The sequence below is a fragment of the Neolamprologus multifasciatus genome, chromosome 20 (genome assembly GCF_963576455.1).
Source record: "Neolamprologus multifasciatus chromosome 20, fNeoMul1.2, whole genome shotgun sequence".
In the NCBI taxonomy this organism is placed as follows: domain Eukaryota; kingdom Metazoa; phylum Chordata; class Actinopteri; order Cichliformes; family Cichlidae; genus Neolamprologus; species Neolamprologus multifasciatus.
This window is the reverse complement of record NC_140458.1, coordinates 34,965,437-34,983,691: the sequence shown is the minus strand read 5'-3', so window position 1 is coordinate 34,983,691 and position 18,255 is coordinate 34,965,437. Positions and strand designations below refer to the sequence as shown.

At 42.9% G+C, this 18,255-nt stretch overlaps 1 protein-coding gene across 1 annotated transcript in view; it reads left to right on the top strand.

Annotated features, from left to right (window-relative positions):
• Window positions 1-8,697: 8,697 nt before the first annotated feature.
• The window catches only part of LOC146495449 (protein Wnt-2b-A), a 15,199-nt gene continuing 5,641 nt past the window's right edge, over window positions 8,698-18,255 (top strand). The window contains exons 1-4 of the mRNA XM_085146003.1: window positions 8,698-9,685; window positions 12,200-12,420; window positions 14,705-14,982; window positions 17,193-17,457. Of these exons, the coding sequence (XP_085002129.1) occupies window positions 9,501-9,685; window positions 12,200-12,420; window positions 14,705-14,982; window positions 17,193-17,457 (949 nt within the window). The 5' untranslated portion in view covers window positions 8,698-9,500. The remainder of the gene's footprint in view (window positions 9,686-12,199; window positions 12,421-14,704; window positions 14,983-17,192; window positions 17,458-18,255) is intronic.

Here is an 18,255-nt window from a genome sequence, read left to right as displayed (position 1 = left end):
AGTTAAGAATCAAAAACTTTTGGGGGTTTTGCAAAGGGAGCAGCTAAAAGTACATTTTTAATTCAAAATACAAACCCGTTAATTAACCGATGTTAATGTTACAAGCTAAGGCGACATGTCTCAGATGGACCCCGTCTCTCACCTTATTGCAGCTGGGGGAAGCTCCAGCCTCTCTATGATCCTGATAGGATAAGCAGAAGAAATGGATGGATAGATGGATATGACAAAACCCTCACAGAGCAAAACCTGGAGACAGAGAAAGTTGAAAAAGCTTTTATGCGACTGCAAACAAAACGGTGTCAAACCTGAGAACTTGCTGAGCGTGTCAGGAAAGCGTGCAAGACCTCTGTTGTCTGCTTTTCTCTGCCTGAGGCGACATTAGCTGCGAGAAACACAGCACACAGGAAACTGAGACTGAACTGTTGGTGGTCAAACTGCATTGTGGGTAGATGCTCGAGTTTTGGGAACACACACACAAACCCCCTCCCGAACAAACGCAGCATAGAGCGCGACTGCGTCTTCCCACAAAGTCACTTTTGCTGTGGTTTTGTCCATTATTGCGTCTACAGACAGAGCTGACACCCCCAATTATTGACACCCCCGACTCTCATTCACACATATCAGCAGAAACCCAGCAGGTACAAACATATGGGGGTTTAATATTTCATACACAGGCTGTTTATGGGTTATTGTTACTGTTTGTGCCAGCAGTACTAGTCTCTGTCTGAGCCCCTTTTTGTCTGCTGGGTTTGCATTGACTGGGAGTACTGGGGGTGACCACCATGCTGGACTCCTACCTCCCAGTGTGTGTGTCTGTAATACAGAATGCCTGGGACTTAACCGCATTTTTTTTTATACGCTTGTGACTAACAGGAGCCAGATGTAGCTGCCTATAGGGAACTTACCATTGAAACAGCCATTTATTTCACTTTTTCACTCTTTGTAACGAGAGGTGCATGTAAGCATGCATGCTTGTTCGTGAAAACAGCTTATATTTGCACTTGCTATACTTTTCTTCTTAGGCAGCAGGGTTAGTTTAGCTTTTTCTGTTTTGTAGAAGCACTAAATATGGATGCATTTCATTTAGAAGACAGGGTGTGAGTGTGACCGGAGAAACATGATTTCATTGTATAAAGATGACTGAGGGTTCAGGGTGTCAGAGAACTCACAGTCCTCTGGACATCCAACCTGGCCCTGAGCTTCACGAGGATTCATAAAGCCCAAGAGAGGTGAAGCAAGAGCTGAATGCACACAGGCAGATTACCGCCTTCATCAGCTCAGGAGGAATAAGTATTTACTTGAATCATGAACACGACCCCACCACAACTTTCATGCTCTTTTTTATTGAACATATACTTATATTAGCACAAAAAAAATGTGCACAAAGCATAAAAAGCAGGGATTGGGAAAGAGGGGAGAGTGTTAATTGAAAGCGAATGTGTCTGTTCTGGCTGCTGGTCAGAGATGGGCTGGGGTCCCAGTTGGCTTCCACTTCAAAGGCCCAACCCGCCTGTCTTGAGCACACCTGCAGCCGGTTAAACCCTGCTCTCATCACTCAGGGCGTGGAGGGACCTCTCCTACAACTCAGAGCCCTCGCCACATATCCGTGTGCCAAAGGGCCATGATGGCCTCCACTCAAGAATTCAACCTAAAATACCAACCTGTACAACCTTCAACACAAAAATGAAAACCAATCACACATTTTGATCACAGAAAATTCACAGAGACTCCATCACAGGTCACAAAGAGCTCATGAAGGAGTTAAATCCACATTCATGTGTTTTATTCTGTGTAATTATCAATTTTAAAGAAATGAATGTGACTTTTTTCAACATGAGTATAAAAATACCGTCAAGAACAATTGAAAGGAGAAGAGGAAAATGCTAGCTTGCATGTACATATTCAAATATTTTGAAATACTACAAATTACATGCATGGATTATGTACACATTCATGCTCTATTAAGAACATTGCTTCCTGTATGTACTGTGGTGTGAGCTGGGGGATTAAATTCTCCAGGTCTGAGCAGAATGAACGGTTCTTAATTCATCATGGAATCTGCTGGAATGACCTCGAAAAGCACAACTGATGTGGCGCACACCAACTGCCCTCAGCTTATAGCTTTCTACGTGTAGAAGGAGTTTTTAAAGTAAGACTTATGAGACTAAAACACCAGGGAGGCTTAGTGAAGCTAATCCAGATCAGAGTTACTTGTTATATACAGTAATCAAGGCAGAAATATGCACATGATTATTAAACCTCCATTCAGGTTTTTCCCCCCTTTTCTCAGACGAAGCAACAGCTTTAAATATGACAGAGACGAGTAATGAAACTCATGCCATGAAGCTCCCTGTGCACAGTTTTTGTGCTGATGTTGATTAGGGCTGCCACGATTAGTCGACTAGTCACGATTAGTCGACTATCAAAATCGTCGACGACTGATTTAATAGTCGACGCGTCGTTTGAAGCTTTGTAAGATCACAAAAGACGCAGGAATAAGTAGTAGGATTTAAGAGTGTAATAACGGACTGAAACAGAAGATGGCAGCACTGCATGTACAAGGATGCCAGCTGCCGTTAAACCCCGAAGAAGAAGAAGAAGCTGTGTCCCAGAATTCATAGCGCAGCCCAGCTCAGTTTCCAACAATGGCGCAGCTAGTTAGTTTTAATATTACTCTTATTATTCTTTCTGGGTCACAAAATAAACGTTCAACATATTTTCAGGCGAGAATGTAGCTGTGTAAACCTCAAATATCTGCTCAGTTTATCAAGACACCACATATTTTCAAAAGCGCTCCGACGTTTTCGGAGACGTCTGTTAGCCACTAGCTCGATAGCTAGCCGGGGACTAGGCTAACTAGAGCCGTGAGAACACGGACTCCCGGCTAATCGTTTTCAAACCCACCGCCGTCTTTCGCTACTCAGGTTAAACATGATATATAAGTCACTTAGATAACTTAAAAATATTATTGTTTGGGTTTTTTAGTATTTTATTTGTTCCTGAGTAAATCGGTTTGGCTGAGATTAAAGTTATAGTTTTTACACAGCTGAATAAACGTCAAGCAGACAGCTGATTATCAGAAGTGTGAGATGCTCGAGAATTTACTCCGGTGTCCTGTTATATTTTAGATAGCAAGGAGTTTATTAAACTTGACCGAAACAATCTGCAAATTTCATTAAAATTTAATAAACTATCATCTTGTCTTTATTTTTAGTTAGCACATACCTTAAACACTTAAAGCTGTAAGCTAATGATAGTTATATAAGAGCAGATGCTGCTGGTGCAATAAGCTGTACGTTTTACGTCCAATGGATGATGATCTGATTAGTGACAAATCGCAAAAATAATCGGTGACTAGTCGACTATCAAAATAATTGTTTGTGGCAGCCCTAGTGTTGATGCCACAGGAGGTTTGGGAATGTATACAGTCTGCCACTTTGTAGCTGAGCTGCTGTGGTTAATAACTGTTTCTATTCTCCAATAAGACCACTTACAGCTGATCATGGAATTTCTAGACTTGTATTACGTGGTATTCCACTACCACGCTCAAATCCAGCTCTTTAGAACAAATCTTTCCCCGGTGTTTGTAAAGGCAGAGTATCATTATTTCATGAAGCTCTTAAATTAAATGGCAGGAACAGAATGATATTAAATGTCACTTTCAGTCATGATTCTTTTCAACTTGTGAATTTGCTGTAGGTCTAATACAGCTCTCATTTAATCTGTATTTTCACTTTATACCAAAGTCTGAGGGAAACAGTCATCTTAGACACCTATTAACCAGTGAATGGCTCTTTCTTTCAGTTTTAGCCAGAGCTAGGAATGATATACACTTCAGTCTACAATCACCCATTCAGACAAATCATGCAAAATTTCCCAACATTGGTTATATCAAAGGTAGTGCAATAAGAAAAACGCTGCAAAGGCACACAAAACACAATGGAAATACCAGAAACACTTCCCTTGTGGGGATAGGTTAATTGGATAATCCAAATTATCACTAGGTGTGAATGTGCAAGTGAATGAGAGTGCGAATGGTTGTCTGTCCCTGTGTGTTGGGTCTGCGACCTCTCCTACAACTCAGAGCCCTGAGTTGTAGGAGAGGGTACACCCTGGACTGGCGACCTGTCCAGGGTGTACCCCGCCTCTCGCCCTATGACAGCTGGGATAGGCTCCAGCGCCCCCCGTGACCCTGAAAAGGAGAAGCGGAAGCAAATGGATGGATGGATGGACTTCCCTTGTGCTTTTGGAAATCTGTTTTTTCCTATTTCTGTTTTCTTTTTTCCTATTTCCGTTGTGTTTTGTGTGCTTTTGTTTCCTTAAGTTGCAGTCTGTTTGGCCTCTCTGGGCCACCGTATATCCACCTGCTGAATACCGTCTTGAGACGGTGTAGTCCCAAAAGGACTTGACAGAGAGGCTTAACAGAACCTGAACAGCTTTATAGCTCGAGCTCAGGAAATAAAATAAAAAATGACAAGAAAAGCAACCTACACTTAAAACTAGAACTGATGACATAACAGAGCAAACAGGGCACAACTGAGGAGGCAATGACGACGAGATGACAACAGAGGGAAAGTTAAATACACAGCATAATGAGAGGATGGACACGAACAGGGCAACAGACATGAAAGCAAGTTTTTAAAACTATATTATCATGAATGCATTACTGATAGTTTAGGGTGAAGTAATAGTTATCATCAATATCAGTTGTCATGATTCCACCAATAGATGTAATCAGAGGGGAATATTCAGAAAGTGTTAATGCTGAAACCTTGTTTTATTCATTAATTAAGCTTATATGAAATGCTTATGAAAAACTGATAATTTAGCTGTTATCTGCATATCCATACAATCATCTACCTGCACACAACTATACAAAAGCCTTATTACAGAATGACCCAGAATGGCAGATTTCTTAAACTTCAAAATAATAAATGAAAATCACAAACTGCCACCGTTCTTCTTTCAGTAACAATATCCACTGCTCAAGTGTTCAATTCACTGATTCACTCTTCATTGTGCTACCTCAGCTAGCCACCATGTGACCAGCTGCCTATGACCTGCGTACGTCACGCAGACGGTTTCTCACTAAAACAGGAAACTACTCAGCACAAAGTCAGAGTCACTCAGATGGAACAAGGACTCTGTGTGTGCTGTAAAGCTGGCCAACATTTATTAAGGTAAATTTCAAATGAGATCATTTTCAAACATCTGACTCTTTAAAAAGTAAATGTTGCGAATAGAAAGGCGGTATCCAGGCAGCAAGTTGATCGCTGTGTGTTTTTTTGTGCGTATCAGTCTTTGCATTGCCCGGGGCATACCTGCTTTTTCCAAAGAAGTGCCTGAGATGTATTAAACATCAAAGAGGCCATGCAGACCTGGGCATCTCTTTGATGTCATCTGTGTCACCTGCTCTCTTTTCTGTACATGTTTATGTGTGTGCATGCTTCGGACCTGTTTAGCATGACGGCATCCTCCTTATAGAGTCATCACAAGCACATCTATGGACACTTACGAGTGTTCGTGGCAGCTATAAAATCTATTCATGACAGGCTGTCCTGAGGATAAAGAAGGAAAAGCTCACAAGTATACAAGTATGCAGAGCTTAGGGGCCAACCGTGATGTAACACGAGGGTGCACAGAGTAGCAGTTACGGATATGTGCGTGCATGCAACGTTTTTACACCCGTGCAAACACAATTTTTCTCTCAGTGGACATGTCTAATATTGCACAGTTTGCAACGAGGGGTGAAGTGGTTCAAAATAAGTTCTGACACCTTCTTTGAGTGCTGGCCAGACATTTCAGGAGCTTCTGGAGTTCCAGTGAAGCTGTGTTTGTTCAAGGTACTTCATCTTTGTCCACAGATCTAAATTTACAAGACACAGATCTAGTTCTCCGGGTGGCTTGCATGCATGTGTGCCAACGTGCACACACACTTTGTGATTTGTCCGTCCCTTTAGGACTGTATATTTTTAGAGTGTGGGTAGTATTCTGACCTTTCATTGGATCTATACATAATGCTAAAGGATTTCAGGATGATTGTTGTTTACTCAGGTAACTAGGCTAGTTCATCTTATCACCATGCCTACATTACTTTACTTTACAAGAAATTAAGACAAGTTCAAGTAAAATCATCTAAAATGATCAGTATTGTGATTATAAACAGAAGCTTCATGCACTCTGAGCTCAACAATATGGTCCGTTTGAATAAAACTCAGCCTATAGAGCGACAATTCAGCCAATGGAGAGGCTACAATGTCCCGTTGACAGGATCCAATAACGAGTTGCGTGAGATGGTGATTGTTCAAAAGCTATGCTAGAACAGGAAAGAGGATCAGTGTATAGTTTACGGTTCAACTGTCTGTAATAAATGAAACAGCAGAAGTAAATGTTGGGATCCCCAAAGGTCGTGGATATTCTTTTCTTTTCTGTGAAGCATGAAAGATGCTTTCTGGATGGGAAACCAGGTTATAACGTATTCAAAGTGCTTTATGAGAAGGCAAACAAGGAACTTGTCTTTAAACGCATCAGCAAGTGCCGTTATGCATCTGTACAAACTTTACTGGGAGCAAAGGAGGAAGTGAGGTGACGTTCTTGTGTGGAGAAGAGGCTGACGTGAGCGAATGGATCAACAAACAGAGAAGACTGCTGCTTGTTCCTCATTTCAGTTTAACAGTCAACATGATGACGGTTAATCCCGAACTTTATCCAAGTATTTATTACTGTAACCATGAAGATAACGGCCTCCGAACCTCAGTCAAGTCGTCATTTTAACCCAAATCAGATGTCTTCAAAATCAGATTCAAACTATGCTCTTTAACAACACTTGAGCAGCTGCTTTTGTGCCTAAACCCAAACAAACCCTGAAAATCACAAAAATACTGTAACACGTGTGTAACGCGCAGACAATAAAGATGTCTGATCAAAAACGTATCTAGACAAGATGATTAAAAAATTGGACTTGTAGCAAACGAGTCACTTCACTGTTTGAATGCAGTTCTTGGTATCAGTCTGGAAGATGTCTCAGCTTTCCCGTTCAGTTCACGTACGTCTTTGTCTCTCTTCCACCTGTCCCGTCAGAATGGGAACTCAGCCAAGCCTGACGACAGGCTGTTCTCCCTCCTGCAGCCTGCCAGGGGATGGGAATACACGCTGAGCTCATCCCTGGGCTGCCTGGCTGGTGGCATTCAACAACATAACTCTTCCAGCTTCACTGCATGCCTCTATCTCCCATTCAAGCCAGTCCTTTTTCCAGCAGCAACTTTTCCATCAGAAATTAATCCCAAGCAATTACAGTTTATCGAAATATAATTTAACTAGATTAGTCCTAACCTTCATCCTCTGTAAATCTCACCTTTATCCCCCTTTCACCTCAGCGTTTAAACAAAGCAACCCCCCTTCAGTACTTCTCTTCTGAGGAGATGGTTGCCAGATTGGACCCCGTACATCAGGGCAAACTTTTCTTCCAACTGACAAGGAGGCACTTGACTCTGTTATTGTTTATGAAGAGAAAGCTGGGGTCAAGTTCACAGGCTGGGAGAGGGAAAGAGAGGGGGAAAGTCTGTTCCAGCTCCAGCCCCAGGAGGGAAAGCATAACTCAGCCGTGTTTGTGCTTCCCTAATACCTTTTGATTTTGCAGAAAATTGTGAGCTAAACTGCAGTGCACAAATATTGCCCAGAGCTTAGCTTCTTTGACTTCTCGCAAACCTGTACCCACTCTGCTCTGTCAGGTCGTGCGTGTGCTTCTCTCTGAAAACAAAGACAGTAGCTGCCTGTCTGGCAGCTCTAAGCAGAAATACAAATGTCTACAAAAGTAGCTTAGCTTTAACACCAGCTTTGGCATAAACACGGGCAACTGTTGTCTCAAGCTTTTGAAGAAGTAACACTTTGCAGCAGCTATTGCTAATTCTAATAGTTTCAATTCCGACAGGGATTTTTCCCGATTTGTTTACGCGTTTGCTAGAATTAACGGGGTCAGCTGAAGCAACGTCAGAGGCCTACAAATGTTCAGCTCCGGGCTGATGAAAACTGAATTTGTGCATGTCAAAAAGTCAAGAAGTGGTTCTTGAGCTTGTGAAAGATCTCTGGATGCTTCCGAGGTCTTTTTATCTGTCAGGAGTGATTTGAGAGGATGACAGGACAACGGCCAAAACCTGAAGACAACACGAACGCACAAACAAACATGGGAATGAAGGTGAGAGTGGTAAACTCCAGACACAATGTGTGTGTGTGTGTGTGTGTGTGTGTGTGTATCCAGCGCTGCCTCAGCACTCTCTGACTTACACATGTGGTTCGTATTTAAGCCGTAGTGCTGTTCCACTGGACGATTTGGCTCTGTTCTTCTAATCGCACATTCCCTGTTTTTTCTCCTCCTGCTCGGCTTTAAGTGGTGCAGATTTCATAAATATTTAGGCGTAAAATAATAATATGTATAACGACTTCTCTCACTGAACTACTTTATTTATTTATCAGCCTACAACTCATTGTAATTTATAACAATATCTGAAAAACGTTTTTCATCTGGGCTGGAGGTTTATTTTAGTCTCTTTTATGATCGATCTTTCAAAATGAAGTTTTTGAAAAGGGCAGAAACAGCATAAGAAGCAACAGAAGAAACAGCACAATACTGGGTCACTAAAATCATTAATGACTGGCACACAATATGTGTTTTTTTTAAAGATATATACAAAACATTAAAAAAATTAGTCTTTAATAAAAAGTAAAATATTTTTAGGATTGAATTATCTGATTTTACAGGGTTGTAAAACAAAGGCGCCATCATTAGTTATAATCATTTCTGTCTGTGGTTACGCATCAACGGCGCACAATCGGACCTTCTCCACCTCAGCATCATCACCACCCCTCCACCCAACACGTACGCACACACACGCGCGCACCTTTCCCCATCCATCCTTTTTAATATCTCTTTCCTCGTCAAACTCTGTAACCCCTTCTTCTGCCCAATGAGCGAGAGGAGCTATCAGCGCGAACCCTCCCTCATGTCTCTCTCTCTTTCTCTCTCTCAGCTCGGACACTGTCCACCATGCACTAATAAAGGAGAGATCCGGTGCAAGCATCCGACCCAGCACACAGCCGACAGAACCGCAGCGTCTCGTCTGAAAACACTTGGCTCCTGCGCTGATTCGGACCCTACTTTTGCCCCTGAACCAAGTTAAAACAAAACAAACAAACAAAACGAAAACAAGGATAAGTGTTTGTGCGGGAACTAACTACCGACACTTGTTGCTCGCCTCTCCAGGTAAACCTCCAGTTGGCATCCAGAAGCTCTCAGTGGAGAGTCTGGTGCGCACATGGCACCGACAACGCGCTCCTCTCTTTGCTGACAGCCGCGCTACATGAAGCCAAATATTGGATAATGAGGCCTCCCTGCTGCACGGCTACTCTCACACCAAACAAGTGAAGTTTGGAGTTTCTTCTGAGATTTGATTTTTTGTGGTCTTTTTTGGTACATCTTGGGCTAAAAAAAGTGAGGAAAAGTCATGTTGGGGTTAAACAGGATTGCCAGTCTCCGTGCAGCTCAGATTCAGCGCTGTGGTTCGCCGGCGGGAGCGAGACTCTCACCCCGATCTTCTTCATGCCAGAACGCCGGTGCCAGTTCGAGGATTTATTGCGCGTGTCTGTTGTTGCTGCTGCTTGTGACGCCTCGGGTGGACTCCTCATGGTGGTGAGTCTGCATCCATCACACATACTGGCCTACCTACCTGCTACACTGATTTATTTACCAGAACATCATCATCATTATTACGCTCATAATAATTTAGCATAATTTTAAATAATACAATTTAAAATGCCCACAAAATATAACGGATTATTGTAACGAAACTGAAGCTTTAACTCAGCTCTATTTTCTTTCCCTAGAAAACTGTTGAGGGATCCAAAGCGAGATCAGCAAACTTATGAAGATTATTTTAATAGATTTTATTCCGGAAGCAAAAAACAAACAAAAAAACAACAAAAAACTTAATTCCAGCTAATTTTCCAGCAGCGAACAGAAAAGGCGGTTATGAGAGTTTGGATCAGTTAATTTATTATCGCGGACGCACTGTACAGCTGACAGTGCTTTTCTCATCAGAACTGATGGCGACATTTTAATACTCTATTTTTCTTTTCTTTTCTTTTTTTGTTTAAAGAATTTTGTGCAGAATCTAAATGTGCTGGGTTGTAATAGTCGCATATCTGCGCTTACGACTGATTTTACGAGGTAGTGAGTGTGAAGAAAAACTCTTAATGCGCTTTTCTGTCATCATCCAATTTAATTCCAACTGACTCGCAAATGAGCAAAGAGCAGGACAGGACGTTCAAGTAAGAAAAAGAAAATCGTATGAGTTCATAAGTAAGATTCAAACTTTTCTTCGCGTCGGTGCGCTGGCTGCCATGTTGAGTAATAATAATAGAGCGATAAACGTAATTTATGTCGGCGCTGTTGGCTGAGCGCGTGTTCGGCTCAGCTGGAGCCCGCATTGGACGAGGCACAGCAGTCATTAATTCACCAGGTACCACTCACAAACACACATGACTTCACTAAAACACCACCCAAAGCAGCCGCGCAGAGCGTAGGCGAACGGGTTAACAAAGATCTCAGTGCCTGCGCACTAACATAAGTGAAAATGTCCATGCCTGTGAGTGTGTTTACAGGAGAAGTGTCTGTGTGTGGGCAGGCGCAGGGATGATGGAATGCCTAATAGTTTGTGTAGATTGAAAGCAGTTATGGGCAGAGGCTTTGACTTGGCATGACTGACTTTGGGTGGGATTCAGTGTGTAGGAGATAAACTGCTTCCTCTAACTGTTCCTTATATTTATTCATAGATTTATTTATTTGTTTGTTTTTGGTGAACGGCTGCTGAGAGGTGACATGGAGCTGTACCACCTTAGGGTGGGAGCAAAAATGTTACGGCTGTTGTAGCCACTTCAGAAAGGAGCAAAATAATACGTCTAATTTAATAAAATTGCTGTATATGTTCATCCGAAATGAAGACTTTGCTGTATTAATTGGGAGGGGAGAATAAAACAGATGGTGAGTGTGCTGACATTCATCCGTTGTGCGTGCCTCTATCAGAAGTTTAACTTGAGTTCCTTAAATGTAACAGAAAAGAAAAGTAATTTCATATTTACTTCTCTTCTGTTTTCTTTTTCTTTTGCATTAGTAACACGTTCTGTCTGTGTCGTTTAAAATCAGAGCACAGCTCGGTGTCACCACGTCTCCCAGTCGTCTTTCTCTGGTGACCCACAGTGCAGCAAGTTGTTTTAGACCTGTGGATAATGATTTACTATCCTATAAAATCCACAAGTCCTCCTTACTCTCAGAAAGAGGGCGAGAGCGAAGAGAGAAAATTAAGTGTGAATTGCTGCTCTGGCACTTTCCTTTGATGAGCACTCTGTTCTTTTTTCCCTCCCCTCTAATCCCTCTCTGGGGAGTGTAGAGTCTCCAGTCTCCATCCTCTTGCCCGGCCTCATAAAACATGACCACACAGCTACAGGCTCCCTGGCCTCTCCTCACTGAACCGCCAAAGCCTTGTGACTGCGAAGCTGCAAGAGGTCTCGCGCTCACGCGCGCACGCCGAGAGACCTATGACAATTAGAGTTTATTCTGGGCAATCTCAATGCACCATTTATCTTGATAGGACACTGTAAAAGTCTTTTTATTATGGCGAGGGAGAGACTGCAGGAGGCATGCAGGAGAACAGTGAGCAAGATGAGAGCAATCAGGCAGACAGAGAGGAATAAAGTGAGTAAATGGGTCTTAGTTTGACAGGGTTATTGGAGGCCCCAGACGTCCTGCTCTGATTTGTGACGCCATGATTTCAACGATGTCTTTGGGAAACATTCAAACACACGCACACACACAGGTCTTGTGGGGAGAGGTTAAGTGCTTATTTATTTGGAGAGCGGAGTAAATGGTTTCCACTCCCCTCCGACTCGCAAACCTTAAACTGTTAAGTGTAGTGAACTCTGACTTACAGAGGACTGGAACTGCAGCTCTCCTTTACGCCGCTCACCACCTATAGCTGCGTGTTTCCACTTGTGCCTACATGTTCTCATAAGGGCTCCAGGGTTTAGCAATCAGTTGCAATATATAATCAATCGCCTGCTGATTTTTGAGTACGCATGGCCGGGGGATTGTGGATTCAGTTTGAAAAGCTCTAAATGTGTTTCCCCCCCTTTTGTTTGTTTATCGTAGGTATATCGGCGCACTCGGTGCCCGTGTAATCTGTGACAACATCCCCGGCCTGGTGAACAAGCAGCGGCAGCTTTGCCAACGCCACCCTGACATCATGCAGGCAATTGGGGAGGGAACCAAAGAGTGGATCAGAGAGTGCCAGCACCAGTTCAGACACCATCGATGGAACTGCAGCACACTGGACCGTGACCACACTGTCTTTGGACGCGTCCTGCTGAGGAGTAAGTCTGCGTGTGCGTGGAAACTAAATGTGATGCCCGAGGGGACGGAGGGTGAAGCCAAGCTCTGATTGTGACCATGGGAATCCTCATTTTCACCTTTCTTGTTCAGTTTTTCTTTCACTTCTCTTTCTTCTCTCTTGCTTTTCCTACTTTACGTATGTCAGTACGCCGTGTTTACAGTCAGTAATGGACTGTTGTGATGCTTATGCCTCATCAATAAACACACACACACATCAAGACGTCGAATTGTCGTCATTTGGTTTTTCAGCCCCTGCCAGAAATTTCAACTTTGCTGCACAGTCATGCATGCACACAGACACAGTCCCATACATATGTTGCTTCAGTCTTTAAAGGCAGCGGATGTGTATAATTCAACCTCTTGAAGACCTTTACAAGTGAGAACAATCACCTGGTGATTTAGCATTAAAGATTAAATGACACGTTATTCATATTTCTTTGACAGTAGCAAGCATTAAAGGACTATTGTTGCATTCTGAATGTAGCACGGGTGCAGCATTGTGTCTATAAGTCACTCAGGAAGGAGTCACTGTGATGCTAATCCTTCAAATTATATGCATGGATTATGCTTTTTGTTTCACTTTGTTGCATTGAAGGAAATCCTCTGTTAGCAGCTGCTCGCTGTTGTGTCGGGGCGCAGGTTGCACGAAAAGATGTTTGTCTCCGCGAACTTGGTTTCTGACATCACTGACTTTCCGTGGCCGGCTACTGCTATCCCAAGCATGTGTGGGGGCTGATGATGCATGGAACAAAAAGTAGCAGATATGGAGATAAAGGCTGCGTGTGTGTGTGCGGGGTGGAGAGGAATAAACAGTAATGTAGATGTAAATATTTAGAGATATTCTCACTGTCAGACAAACATCGCAGGTTTGAAAGATGACCAGCAGTGCCCTCCTCAGCCCTCTCCCACATACAACCCCACCCCACCCCCACTGCCCCCATCTCCTCACAGGCGAAACGGGACACTCCAGTGAACAGAGCATGCAGGTTGGATCGCACAAACTCTTAAGGAGCAGGGTGAATGTGAAGTGTCCCACCCTTAGTTAGCTAAAGTGCTGGTATTTTCATTTCGTGAAACTTAATCCTTTGACACATTTTGAGAAGAAGGTCTCGCTTCACTAATGCAGCTACGTGCTAAAGCTTTAAATGCAAAAGCGCTTCTGATAAATGCAGTCAGCATTACTGTAGCCTAGCTTCTTCCAGGTTATCAGACAAATGCAAACATCTTTAAAAGGAGGGCGCACACGATGGTTCAGCTAAAGATATGAAGAGCAAATCAAACATGAACATGAGAAATAAACCTGAGCGCTTTTCTAGCCTGAGTACATGGATCAAAATGCAAATGTGTCAATTAAGATTTATATATACAATACAATATATTATAATATCAACATAGGGCCAAAGATGATGCTCACTGACTCCATCCAACTAATGATTTTTGGATTTTTGTTAAATGAAACTTGTTTTCTCAGGGCGAGATTGTGAAATCATTAGTGCCTTTATCTTTATCGCCTTTCATGGCTAATTTCTGTTTAAATATCCTGACCTGGGCAACCTGACAGACCAAATAGCCAAGTTATTGCTTGTGAAATTCACTAGCAGCCAGTTTTAAAAATAGAGATTAACGACCTCATTTCAGTTTCATTTCAGGTTCTCCAGCACAGAGACACCAAATAAAAATGGTTTTTATCCTGTCGATAAACTGTCTAAAGATGAAGAAGCTCCTTGCCTCTCGCTGCCATGTTTTTTGGATTATTCATTCCCGGAGGTGCTGCAAAAAGCAACTGTGACCAAACACTATATCTAATTCTCTCTGTGTCGTTGGCCAAACAAAAGATGAGTCATATTCTAAAGAACGAAAGAGACCAGAAAAGAACAGATGAGCAGAGCAATGGCAGATAATGCTGTCATGACATCACCCTGGCGCTGATTAATGGGGTATCACTGTGTCTGTATTCAAACAATTTATGTGAGCAGAGGAGAGCCCCACAGCTAGGATTATTTCCATGATAATATTTAAACAGAGCTGGTGTATACTCCACTTCAAGCCTGATATGTCCTGTCAGCTGCACCTTCAATGTCCTCATACCAAGGCCCTGTCATAGCATTATGTATATTTGTGTATGCATGATAACATGTGGGCTGCAAAGTCTTTGGAACATGGCAGGATATGAGTAACTGCAGTTTCCGTATTCAGAAACGGATTATGTTATTCTAACCTCTACCCCCATCTAACCTCATTTGGGTTTTCTGCTTTTACTCTCAGGCAGCCGTGAAGCAGCATTCGTCTATGCCATCTCCTCAGCAGGAGTCGTCTACGCGCTCACTCGAGCCTGCAGCCAGGGGGAGCTGAGGACGTGCAACTGCGACCCGCACAAACGCGGACGAGATAAAGACGATAGAGGAGAATTCGACTGGGGCGGCTGTAGCGATAACATCAACTACGGGATCAAATTTGCCAAAACCTTCATAGATGCCAAAGAGAGAACGGTCCGAGATGCTCGGGCACTCATGAACCTGCACAACAACCGCTGTGGCAGAACAGTAAGTGTGTGACTGCTATGCATTAAGAAACATTGAACATGAGGAACCCGTGATGTGGATGTTTCAAGCGTACATTTAACAACATTTAAAAGCAAACAGACACTTTCAGTTTTATATTCCTGGATAATCATCAGTGGCTTTCACAATTACATTGTTACTGAATCTACATGTGAAAACTACGGTGGCCCTGAAAGGTTAAAAACACTGCTGATTAAGAAAACAGGAGCAAAAGAGAAAAATGCTGCAAAAGCACAAATAAACATATTAGAAGTTCAATAAAACACAATGGACAAAATATCTCACAAAAACAACCCAAAGAGGTAACTCAGAACTCGCATGTCAGAACTCAGGAGGAACTTCACTCCCGAGTTAGCGCGTTACAGTGGTAATGGTAAATGGCCTGTATTTGTATAGCACTTTTACTAGTCCCCCCTAAGGACCCCAAAGCGCTTTACACACTAGGGGTGGGGGGAAAAATGGATACTGTGTAGCATGGTGATATTTTGTTTGCTAATAATGTATGGATACAGGGACAGCAGAAATCGATACTTTGTTACAAAAAGGTTTTTGTGCTCTGACTTCAGAGCATGTTGATCCTTTTTCTGAGCAAGAATCCTGACATTCCTTCACTGTCCAAATGTGTTTAACTTGTTTTTGGCAGCAATAAACATGACAGTTTACTTATTTTAATTTAAGACATGTTTTATTTTAATTAAGTTTAAAACTTTTTTATTTAATGTAAAATTATATTTTGTTTTAATTTACTTTCAAATTCTTCAGTTGCTGAAGGGGCTGCATAGTTTTCATAAACTGCATAGTTCAGAATAGCTATAATTGTACCAGATGGTTGATTCAGTTAAGTTGGACTAGACTGTAATACAAACCGTTCAGTTTGTCAACAATCAAACTGAAATGAGAGAAAGACTGAGTGTGAGACTTTGATATTAGAGAAAATGATGATTGATAAAGTTTACCTTTATGTACAGAATCTGAATATCGCAAAATATTTTAAAAAATTGCAATAATATCGTATTGTGTGTTAAGTATTGTGATAATATCGTATCGTGGGATGTATGGTGATTCCCACCTCTATTACACACCCAGTCATCCACCCATTCAAACACTGGTGGAGGCAGCTACAGTTGTAGCCACAGCTGCCCTGGGGCGCACTGACAGAGGCGAGGCTGCCATATCGCGCCATCGGCCCTTCTGGCCAACACCAGTAGGCGGTAGGTGAAGTGTCTTGCCCAAGGACACAACGACCGAGACTGTCCAAGCTGGGGCTCAAACCGGCAACCTTCCGATTACAAGGCGAACTCCCAACTCTTGAGCCACGATCGCCCCATGGTCAAGTCTTAAAAGCGAAAACAGGATTTGTTTTGGTTATTAGAACCAGTCATGTACAGCCAGCAATGCAGCATATTTGCTCTTTTCCACTTAAAAGCACGGCTGCAGCAGGTTCATACACAGAGCCTGGTCAGTGCTCTGTGTATGGCTGATTTAGCAACTCACAAATACACAACAGTTGCAAGTTTTAGAGTTTTAGTACTGTTTACATTCACTTGGACTGTTGGGACTTAGGGTTGGTGGGGATGTCCCAGATTAAAATTTTACATTTTATATAATCTGGAAGAGCACAACAACAAATCAATATATAACATTTACACACAGTCTTATTAGAGTCTAGTGAATAAAACACACGTTACCCTGCATTTCTTTTTCTCCCTCACTACTCCAAACATTGTCTCAGTGCGATCCTTCACATGTTTTGGTTTTTGTCACTTCTGCAGCTGTTTCGTCACATTAATGTCTCTCAAAAACACTTCCATTGTGTTTTGTGTGTTTTTGCTGCTTTTTTCTTAAATTGCAGTGTGGTTGACCCCTCAGGGCCACCGTAGAAACCATCTAGGCAGAGATGAAAAAGGAGTTGTCTTCATATGTTATGTCATTACAAAATCCAGTAGAACATCTCTTTCCGGAAATGGCATCCTGCCCCGTGGTAATTTGCTGATGGCAGTGACGTTGGGAAATTCATTAAAAAATCCACACGTCACAAGCTGACAAAGCTAAAACGACCCACGAGACGTTGGGTGTAGTAAGAGGTGCATTTAATGAGGAAATATGTCATAATTTGCATAAAATAAAAATAAAAATAAAAAATCCTGCAGTGGTGCTGCACTCTGAGAATTTGCAAAATCTCCTTCACTTAGGCGGTGAAGCGCTTCATGAAGCTGGAGTGTAAATGTCACGGAGTGAGCGGCTCTTGCACGCTACGGACATGCTGGAACGCCATGTCAGACTTCAGGAAGACGGGTGACTACCTGAGGAGAAAATACAACGGGGCTATCGAGGTGATGATGAATCAAGATGGGACAGGTCTCACTGTAGCTAACAAGGACTTCAGGAAGCCCACCAAAAACGACCTGGTGTATTTTGAGAGCTCGCCGGATTACTGCCTGCAAGACAAAGCAGCAGGTAAGACGGCAGAACTGAGAGACAGGGAAGCATTTTCTCATGGATGTTGATGGATTGCCCCGACTGTGTTATGTTTTAGTGGTGTTATGTGTATGCTGTGTGTATACTCATGCATGACTAGTGTGTTTGTGTGTGTGTGTGTGTGTAATGGTAGTCAGATAACAGCCTGTGTGATGTCTGTGGAAGCTAATATCCTCGTACCCTGGGGAAACAGCCGTTGACGGCCGTGACCACCTGACCTCTGTCAGTCTCTGTCAGCGCACACACACACACACACATGACCCCATGGTCCGGGGATGTCTTCATCAACCTTTGCACCTGATCATTTATGTCCGTTTCTGATTGGCTCTTTGATGGATGCATTACTATCAGACAGTTTTTGGGGGGCTGACATCAATGCCCGCATCACTGAGAAGCTCTTCCCAGACCTCCCTCACCCTTGCTCCCTTTGTCTGCCTTTTCCTTTGCCCCTCATCTGTCCTCCCCCTCTTTCTCACCTTCCCAGAGGAATCCACAGCCTAGGGACACAAGCAGCTAATTTAATTTCTGTCTGTCACAGTCTCTCTCCCTCTCTGTCTGTCTGAACTAAGCATAGCTGGAGGCCAAAGTGGGCCTCAGAGTGTGAGAGCCTGTCTGTCTGTCACGCTCCACTGTCCATTTAACCCGCACACACACACCCATACACACACATAGGGTGGCTTCAAAGGGAGCAGTGGCTTGGGAAAGGCAGTGTAACTATAGGCCACTCTACCAACACCGCATAGTTGTGTGTGTGGGTTTGTTGTTCTACGGGCAGCT